This window comes from Pundamilia nyererei, unplaced genomic scaffold (assembly GCF_000239375.1).
Source record: "Pundamilia nyererei isolate P.nyererei 1_Seehausen unplaced genomic scaffold, PunNye1.0 scaffold00220, whole genome shotgun sequence".
NCBI classification, from domain to species: Eukaryota; Metazoa; Chordata; class Actinopteri; order Cichliformes; family Cichlidae; genus Pundamilia; species Pundamilia nyererei.
The window spans coordinates 868,231-878,965 of NW_005187621.1; the positions used below are offsets into that span (position 1 = coordinate 868,231).

A 10,735-nucleotide genomic window follows, 5' to 3' on the forward strand; every position below is an offset into this window, starting at 1 on the left:
ACAGGGCAACGAAATGCAGTTTGCATCCATCCAGAAGTGCTTTAGTGATATAGATATATTACAATATATATTAGCAATAATATAGATATGTGAGTGTATTACAGAAATGGGTCTATTATGGTATGTTATAATGTACACGGTATGAAATATGTTGTGAATATTCTATAACTATAAGTATGTACAGGCTGTAGTGAGTACAAGCTATGTACAGGCTATGAACAGGATATAAATATGAAAAACTATACAGAATATGAAATAAATAACTTTACAGAACTCTGAGATATACAGCTATACAGAAATGGGAACTATGCAAGTTGTAAACAGTTGTAGGATTAAAAATTATCGAATGTACAGAATGTTACAAAAACATGTTACAGAATTAACATGTTTCCTCAAACGTGTGTACAGTATATGCTTTAATGTCTGTGCCTTTGAACACTGAAAGCAAAAGAAAAGGAGAGTTTCTATTTTGTTATGTTGTAATCTTTTTTTCAACTTGAAAACAGTTTAACAAAAACTCAACTGACTCGAATCTGCAGCTTCTAACTGTATATCATGATCATGATCAGCAGCTGCAGTTTTCTCAGTTATGTTTTTTATGACTTCTTTTCTGTGTCAGCTGAAAGGTTGAGATGATTCTGTATATGGTCCAGTTTCCACATGGTAAACTATCAGACTGACTGATTGACAGGACAGATGATCAGAGGTTTAATTTTTTTACCACAACTGTTCTCATCATCATTATCAACATTAACTTTGGGACAGAACAATGGGTAGAGTTTCTCAGTGAAGGACCAGCCAGTAAAGGAGTAGATCACATCTACATCATCTACATCATAAAAGGAGACCAGACCCTCCTCATAATCCACAAACACCCCCACCTTCTCAGAACCACGCTGAAGAGAGAGTGGGACTGTAGGATCTTCAAGAGCTCCACAAATGTTTTCATATGCTCCTACTGTCCAGAGACCATTTGCAGGACTCGGTGTGATGACTTCCTTCCTGTTGACTGACTCTCTGACCACTCCTAAAACCCAGTCAGGCTTTTCTTTAACCTGAACCTCAAAGTAAAATCTGCCTGAAGAGAAACTCTGCTTTCCTAAAACAAGACGCTCCACAGAAAATCTCTCTGGGTTGTCTGGAAGATCATTCTCCTCTACACCACAGTGTACTTGTTTTCCATCATCAGACAGGATGAGATAAGGATGTGCTGTATCAGGATCAAGAGTCACATCCACTGCATACTGCTGGACCCTCTTCAGCTCAGCCTCAAACAGCTTCTTCATGTCTTTACTGAGTGTCTCCTTCAGCCGACCCACAGCTCTCACCACAGTCCCCTCATATGATGGTGGATGGATACTGACCTCTGTCCAGTCTTTGGTGGTTGGAGCAGTTTTCAGGGATGAGAAGCTTTGGAGGAGGTGGAGGTGATCTTTAGAGCGTGAGAGCTGCTCCACCTCAGAGCTTCTCTTCATCAGCTCAGAGATTTCCTGTTCCAGATCTTTGATGAAACCTTCAGCCTGTTTCTCTGTTGTTTCCTGTTTATCTTCGATCTCCTTTATGAACTTTTTCAAACATCTCCTGAGAGTCTTCCTCAGAGCAGTGAAGACCTGAACACCTTTTGCTTTCTCTCTGTCTGCAGCATCTTTACTCATCTTCACTGACTCTTTGAAATTCCAAATCTTCATTTGTCTCTTCGTGATCATCCGTTGAATTTCAGTCTCAGTCTTCCCCAGTTCTGCTTTCTTTACTTCATATTCTTCTCTCAGAGGAACAAACTCATGAGTATTGTGGTCAAAAACACAGCAGAGCATACAGACACATGTCTGATCGGTCTTACAGAACAGCTCCAGAGGTTGATCATGCGTCACACACATCCTACCTTCCAGGTTCTCCTCAGGATCAATCAGCTGATGTCTTTTCAGACGTGAAGCTGTCAGGTGAGGCTCCAGGTGAGTCTGACAGTAGGAGGCCAGACACACCAGGCAGGACTTCAGAGCCTTCAGTTTGGTTCCAGTGCAGATGTCACAGGGAACTTCTCCTGGTTTGGCAGCTTGTTGCTCTGAGCTGCTGCTGCTGACTTTCCGTCTGAATTGAGAAACCATCTCAGAGACGAAAGTGTTGATGTGCAGCTCAGGTCTGGTCTGAAAGACCTTTTTACACACAGGACACTGACACCTGTCACTGATATCCCAGTGTTGACTGATGCAGTTTTTGCAGAAGTTGTGTCCACATGGTGTGGAGACTGGATCAGTGAAGACATCCAGACAGATGGAGCACAGAAACTGATCTTCAGATAGAAGACAGCTGGCAGCAGACATGTCTGCACTCTGAGTGAGAAAGAAGAGAAAATGATTTTATTTTAAATTCAGTATTAATTCTGTTTTGAGTGGACCTATTCTGCTTTTCCTTCTTTCCTGTCACAAGTTCTTGTTCTTTCCACTTGTGTATGTTTATGCTAAACATGACCAAACGCTCAAATACTAATAATTAAGTGAATAAAGTGGTCAGTGTATTTGAAAGTAATTCCTTTGAGCCCAACATTCAAACTTCAGACTGCTCTAAACACTCAGTATCACACAGTTGTTGTTTTTTTAGTCTTACATCTGTTTGATAAAAAGACCAGCCATAGGTGTCAGATAATATCAAGGTTGAAGCTAAAAATTTAAGTGGTGATGTTGGATTGTGGTGGGGTGTGGTCTGCGGTGCCGTGCAGGGAGGGCGGACGCACCTGCACGCCATCCTTAATCACGCCCGCCTAGTTAAAAACACGGGGACTCAGGGGGGTTGTGGTGGTGTGATGCAAATGTTAAATAAAGATGGCTCAAAACATGGATCTGTGGTCCCGTCGTGCCTTAATTCCACCACATGGATGTTGTCAGTGCAAATGCCTGAAAACTGGATGTCAGTTTGAAGAGAAAGAAGAATTCTGGATTCATTCTTGGATGAAGTGGCAGAGAGTGTCCCCAGTGGGGGAGAGTGGTGATTGGATCAAACTTTAATTGGCATGAAGGAAACAGAGGTGATGAGGTGGTGTTGGGTATGTATGGTATTAATGACCTAAAAAAGAAGAAGGACAGATGTTGGCAGATTTTGTGAAAAGGATGGAAATAGTTGTGGTTAACACATATAAGAAGAGGGAGGAACAAAGGGTAACCTGCAAGAGTGGAGGAAGGTGCACACATGTGGACAACATCTTATGCAATATGAAAGACACAGGAGATTGCAAGGTGGCATTAGTGGAGAATGTAGATCGGTAGCACTGGATAGTAGGCTTTAGGATGACTTTATGAAGACATTCTATGACTCAGGGCTTCCTAGTCATTAGTCAGCAAAGTACAACCTACTGGTCTTGCAACTCTAAAATATCCTATCTGGTTGAGCTGCAAAAGAACAAGATGTTCAGTGGGCTAAGCCAGATCCTAGAAACGATCGACCCAACAATCTCTATGTGGCTTCAAAGGTCCACCCTCAAGTAATACTTTGGACAGATACTGCCTAAATTGCATATCATGCTGGGGAAAAAAACGTACTATTACCATCTGTTTTGGTGGTCATCCCTAGTAAAGAAAGTATAATAATATGTTACTGCCTGCTATGTTTTTGCCCAAAATAGGTCCTCCAGCTTAACTCCTACAGGATTGCTCAGACCTCTTCCAACACCCGGTCAGCCTTGGTCACATACTGCCCCGGATTTTATCACTGGTCTAACTCCTTCCTCAGGTAACACTATTATTGGCAAATTCTACAAAGCTGTCCATTTTGTTGCTGTTCTGAGGCTCCCCTCAGCTTTAGAAACTGCCGCTTCATTACTGCTCACGTCTTCTAGCTGTGTGGAATCCCCTTGAACATTGTCTTTGATCATGGACTTTAATTCCAACTGTCTGGAATGAGTTCTGTGCAGCACTAAGAGCTCAGGTTAGTCTCTCTTCTGGTTTCTATTCCCAGACCAACAGGTAAGGGGATAAAGCTAACCAAGAGGCATAAGCTGCCCTTCGGTGTCTTACCTCTTTCAACCAGTCCACTTAAGCTCCAAACTGTCTTGTATCATAAATACATACTTCATAACTTCCACTGCTACTGGTCTCTCACCATTGAAGTCTTTACTGGGTTACCAACCATTTCAAGTATCTGCTGTCAAAGATGAGATGTCTGTTTTCTCGCTACAGCATCTTACATCTTACGGATGACACAACACAGAAGAGCTACCTTGTCAGGCCATGACTCCACAGTCTAGTCGCACCTACAGGCCAGTGGACACTCTTTCAAAGATTAGGATGTACACATCCTGGACAGGGAGGAACGCTGGTTTGAGCGCAGAGTCAAGGAGGCCATTTATGTAAAAAGGGAAAGACCATCTCTGAATCGAGGAGGGGGCCTAAGGGTACATCTTTCACCATCTCACAATGCTGTGATTGCAGCCATTCCCCAACTCTCTGTGAATGGTACTCATGTCCATTGATCAGTGGGCTTTGATTAATGAGCTTTGATCAGTGGTTGTTGATCAATGGTCATGAGAATTTGCATATTGATGATCAAGGAACTGACCTCCCAGCCCATTGTTCCTTCAGTGGGCTGGTTTCAGTCATTATGCAAACATAGTGTTTATAAGATTGGGGAAACCTGCAGTCAGCTGAGACTGAAGAAGTCACTTGAGTGACGAAACGTTTCTCCCACTGAAAATGCTACGTCCAGATGAACAGAATCAGCTTTTGGGAAAATGAGAAAACCTTTACAACCTTTATGGTTTGCAGGTAGTTTTTCTTTTAAGAGGTAAAAGAAATATAAAACAGTAAGTATTCAATAAAAAAGTAGTCAGATTGAAATCCAGACTACGAAGATTCACCTCCAAACTCCTGAGAAATGACAAAACTGTTTCTATAGTGGGTTTGTGGCTATATGACCCAATATCTATTCAAAACAATGTGAATGAACAAAGTGCTGTGAAAGTGAGTGTCATGAGTTCACTTACCAATGTTTGTAAAGACTCTGCTGTTGTTGAAGAAAACCTGATAGCCGTAGATGACCCTGAGATTAGAGATTTAGTTATAAACTTGTTTGTCTCTGCAGGAGGATCCACATTTGGACTTTCAAACAATTCAGTCATGATCATCTGTACTCACCAGTGTTGGAGAGAAGCTGTGTTGTAATGATATGAAAGGATCAGTGAGCTCAGTTTAATGTTCCTTTGAAAAGAAACCGATTCTGCTCAAGTGAATTTCTATTGTTACACATGCTTTTAGTTTCATCCTTCAGTATCATCCAAATTTGATCATTGGAATGTCATCCATCTAGAGTTTTGTGGCACATCTTACCACACCTTTGCTGCTGGTTGGTTTCCTGTGTTGGACAGACGCCCTGCTCTGTTGTAGCAAAAGGCTCACCGAGCTCAGTTTCGTGTTCTTTTAAAGAAAAACTGGTTTTGCTTAGGTGTATCTCTCACTTTCATTTCTGGATTTTGACACTGAATTTCTCATCTTTCAAGTGTTGCTCCGCCTCATTTGATGAGAGATACACTGGCGAAATTTTACCAGTAAACATTTAAATGTTGTCTGAGTCAACTGAATTTTGACCTCTCCCTGCAGTGACTGCAGGTACTTTTGGACCTTCAGTTGTGGTCACAGGTTTGCTTCCATGCATCATGGGCATGAATCATTAATTTTTGTCTTTTAACTGCTTTTCAACTGTTTTTTACAGGGTAGAATGATTGTACATCTTTATTGACTTTAAAAAACAAGAATTCGGTGCACAATTTTACATTATCTCTAATCCACACATGGTCACATTTACATTCAGGCTCAAATATAGGCATGCACCCACACTACTATTTGGTTAAATATCCCTTGGCAAGTTTTATTTCCTGTCATGGTCGGACGGTCCTCACTGTTTTTGTTATTGTGTTTTCCTCTCCTTTTTCTTCCTCTCTGTCCTATGGTGTGTTGTTTACAGAAGTTTGCAGTTCAGGAAGATAGGCGCCGGGTGCATTCGACTGATTTGGCGTCCAGCTGCTTCTTATCATCCGCCATCTTGAGCAATGCTACTTAACGGTGTGGTCAGGTGACAGTCAGTGCTGGAGTATTGCATTAAGCTTGGTAGTAGCTGCAGGGTCGTGAAGGAAGTGTGTGCTTGCAAGAATCGTTACTTACCGTTTGCTTTCACTAGGAACAGGCAAGGAGTGGATTTCTTGGGAGGTGCACTGGATTACTTCTGGAAAAGGACAGAGATGCACTACCATTGGGGAACTGGGAGGAGATCACAGTGGGATGTTTGCACATTGAACTGTTAAATAAACTCTTTCACTGTAAATAGACACACTCACTGTGACATTTCCACCAGCAAGCTTCTGGAATAATTCTGGCTAGACAGAATCTGCTTGTCAGAATTTGTTCATTTAAATGTTTCCATTTCCTGATGTGGACTTTTAGACATAACCCACACATTTTCAGTAGTTAAACAATGTAAAGTAAATTAAAAACACATTTTGTCAGAAAGCTGTTTCTCTACAGTTCAGCTGTGTACTTCTTACAACATCAGTGCATCACACTTCAGTAGTCTGTAATCTTTGCCTTTATCATCTGTTATCAACTGGTACATGACCTCTGTAGTGCCAGGATCAATCCAGTGTTGCAGGAGTTCTCACGACAGGAATACAGCAACATCCACATGCAGTGAGGAGTTCTTCCGGGGTTTTTTTGTTTTGTTTTGTTTTTTTAATCCTGTCCACGTGCAGTTTTGAAAAAATATCTCTGTCCACATATAAATGCAAAAATGCAGTGAGGATTGTTATGTTGCCCTAAAAGGTCCAGGGGATGTGGGAGAGTAAAAGGTGTCAAGGCTGAAAAAATGAGTCAAATTAAAGGTTTATTAATGTTTCTATTACTAATTAAACTAAAAGATGGTGAAACCACTATCACATTTTAAATAAGGAAAACAACACCCAGGACTTGGTCACTAAACTGAAAAGATAAAAGAAAAGTTTGTCATCAAAACACACTCCTCTCCAAAGCGCAGGAGCAAACAGTCACACCACACACACAAAGATCACTAGCTACAAACGCAACAAATCTCTCTGGCACTATGTGCACTAGTATTTGAAATTTCATCAGCACCAAATGATTTATTTCTTAAATTATAATGATTTCTCTGCAGTAGATTCCTGAGAAAATTTTGATATTGAACCATTTCTGGTTTCCTGCCACACACAGAGTGCCTTCCTTGTCTGCCCACATCCATAGTGTACTCTCTGTCACCATCAGCTGCAAAGCCAACAAACTGTGCATATCTTCATAGACTCATTCATAAAGCAGACAGCAGCCTCAGTGCTGACTGCAGTTCAAAATGAAAGAAGCGGCAAGTGTTTGACACACAGCAGGAATATTTCAGGAAATCATTAGGAGTCATTTCTACGATGCTCTGAATCTCTTTTATTTAGCTAACAAAAGCTTTTACTCTGAAACAGCTGAAATGAAACTGGATCCGAACAAATCCACAACACTTACATCTCTGCTGTCACAGATCACGAAAGCTGAAAGTGAAAGTTTCTGTTTGTTTTTTGTTTGCACTATAAATAAGTTCTGTCTATGAATTTTTACTGTTATTTTTCTGTCCAACTGATATAAAACAAAAACAACAAACAAAAACATAATCAGCAGAAATAAACTGCAGCAATAAGCAGATTAAGATTTTTTAAATATTTTTAAATTCTGCATTAATGTAAAAAAAATATTTTAACAAATTGCACCATGTTTGTAGACTATAAAGAGGAGATCAACATTTAAAACAGTGTGATTATGATCATCTGTACTTTTCAGTGTTGAACAGAAGTGCTGCTGTGTTGTTGAGAAAGGTTTGATGGGCTCAGTTTGAGGTTCCTTTGAAAGCGAGAAAAACATGTTTTGCAGCTTTCACTTTCATTTCTAAACTCCCAGTGCTTTATTCAAAGTAAATATGAAATCATGAACTTAAAACTGTCATGGCTGTGTGCAGGCAGGCAGGGAGGAAGGACTCACTGAGGCAAAGTTGAACTCAAAATAAACAGCTTTATTGTGGGTTGCAGACTGAACAGAAGGCTAACTATACTGAGGGAAAAGTAAGCTAACAGGCAGGCAAAACAGGCAACGGAACACACAGCGAAATCAGAGGATGAGTGGACGTTAACGACGCAACAGAGAACAAAGGAAACACAGGGCTTATATACACAGGGGAGTAATCAGGGAATTCAAGAAACTGATTCCGCTCGAGTGAATTTCTATTGTTACACATGCTTTTAGTTTCATCCTTCAGTATCATCCAATTTTCATCAGTGGAATGTCATCCATCTAGAGTTTTGTGTCACATCTTACTACACCTTTACTGCCTGGTTGGATTCCTTGATTTTTACTCAGGTCTATCTCTCACTTTCATTTCTGAACTCTGACGCTTAATTTCTCATTCTTCAGGTGTTGCTCCACCTCTGTCCGCAGATAAGAGCCAGTGTTAAATGTGATCTGAGTCAACTGAATTTTGACCTCTCCCTGCAGTGGCTTCAGGTACTTTTGGACCTTCAGGTACTTTTGGACCTTCAGTTGTGGTAACAGGTGTGCTTCCATGCATCATGGGGATGAATCTCTCTTTAATTTTATTATTTCAACTGGTTTTCAACTGTTTTTTTTTCAGGGTATAATGATTGTAAAAAATGTAAAAAGTAAATTACAAACACATTTTGTCAGAAAAGGGTTTCTCTACAATTCAGCTTCGCACTTCTTACAACATCAGTGCGTTACACTTCAGTCAGATTTCTGTAATACACATAATTAACAGTTCACTTTATCAAGCCATTGATGGCCATAGTCTGTTATCTTCACCTTCGTCATCCATTATTAATTGGTACATGACCTTCGTAGTGGCAGCATCAGTCTGGTGTTGCAGCACTCGTTCATGGCAGAAATACAGCAACTTCCACACGCAGTGAGGATTGTTCCATTTCCTAAAAGGTCCAAGAAGCTGCCATCACCTAAAACCAGGAGTTAGTCACTATACTGAAAAGATTAAAAAAAAAGGTTAGTCACCGAAACACACTCCTCTCCACAGAGCGGGAGCAAACAGCCACACCACACGCACATAGATCACTAGCTACAAAGACAGCAAGGCTCTCTGGTACTAGGTATTCTTAATTGATGATTAGAGTCAGCAAATGTGTACAACAAATGTGGCACATAAGGCAGAAGAGATGACAGGAAATGACCACACAAGACCAATTTCACAAGAGGCCCTGCTAGGGCCGTAACAGACCCTCCCATAATTACAAAAAAGTGGTCAGTCACATAGGGTTCTACACAGTGCAATAAGCAAACCAATTAATTAAACATGCTTCATGATATCACAACCAAATTTTGAATATACTACATACCACACCTTATATTAACAATTAGGCATAGCCTGTGGAATCTGCCAACACGTTCTCAGTGGGTCCAAAACACTGAATGAGGTTGCCCAATTTCCTCAGAATAGAGTCTGCCAAGAGTTCTTTGAGCCAACACATATGGAGAACCCTTGGGGCTGCTAATAGACCTTACTGAAACACTTTGTGAGGTTGGGGTATACACAATCTGTCACATTGCAGGTCATTCGGAGGGACCCAGAAGATGGTCAACAGGTGGCAGCTCAGAGTTAGTCAACCTCTGACATTGATCACATGACACCATTGAGCAATTATGGTCCAAATGTGTCTTTTTACTAGGCTTGGCTTCTTTGTCAGTTCTGGACCCATGACTCTCTTTTTTCAAGCCAGAGCCTTTTTGCATTGAATGTGCTTTTTGCTTGAGTTTAAGTTTCAAACAGCCAGTAACAATGTGGCCAGGTTTGTGGCAGAAGAAAGTTTTACTTTGGGTCTTGAATCCACAACCGTATCAGCCTTCACAACTGGCACACTCGAAGCACTCCAAAGTATATTATGGTGAGAAGGGATGTCACATTCTACAGCATTTATATTGTCAGTTAACAAAAATTCATCTGCCAGCATGGCAGCCTGATATAAAGCTGGAAACCCTTTGTACACTTACATAAAAAGCAATACACTCAGGCACAGTTCTTGAATTCCTCCACAAGCATTAGCTCATATGACAAAGCCAAATCATTAGCCATGCTTCCTTCTCTGAAGCAAAGTCAGGGTAAGATTGGTCCCGTGTCCTTTTCAAACCTTGAAAATGCTGCATATAGACTTCAAGTACAAGTTTATAGGCTTTCAGAACAGCACTTTTAAGATTTTCATAAACTAAAGAGCCCTTCACAAACAGAGCAGAACAAGCTTCCTGAGCCTTACCTGTCAACTTACACAGCAACATTACACACCATATATCTTGATGCCACTGCAGTGCAGGATTACTCTGAAAATAAGAAAGGAAAAACAAAAAAGAACCGAAACAAAACCTTAAGAAGCTCTGCTGGACACCCACCTAACATAACTGGGATGTTATATTTTCCAAAATGTAACACTATCAGTCACCTACAAGCAAAATTATCAAAAACAAAATACTGCCAAATCCAAACTTCATTTCCAGAGATCACGGACGAGCCCCCACTTATGTTACAACCCACTAAACAACAAAGATGTTACCTGGCACAGGGTTTAACACAAAGTGGAAAAGAATAACTATTAAACACTGCATAGTTAACATTAGTAGAACATAAGTTTTTATTTTGTCTTGGTGGCGCTGTCACTTGGTGTTTGCTCGCTCTGCGGTAGAGTATCACTTCC

The 10,735-nt window shown here is 40.7% G+C and overlaps 1 protein-coding gene across 1 annotated transcript; it reads right to left on the reverse strand.

Moving 5' to 3' along the window:
• Positions 1-671: 671 nt before the first annotated feature.
• LOC102192548 (E3 ubiquitin-protein ligase TRIM39-like) lies at positions 672-2,322 on the reverse strand. Its single transcript, XM_005748385.2, has one exon. It carries the CDS (start codon positions 2,319-2,321, stop codon positions 672-674), a length of 1,650 nt encoding a protein of 549 aa, XP_005748442.1. The 5' UTR covers position 2,322.
• Positions 2,323-10,735: the final 8,413 nt, after the last annotated feature.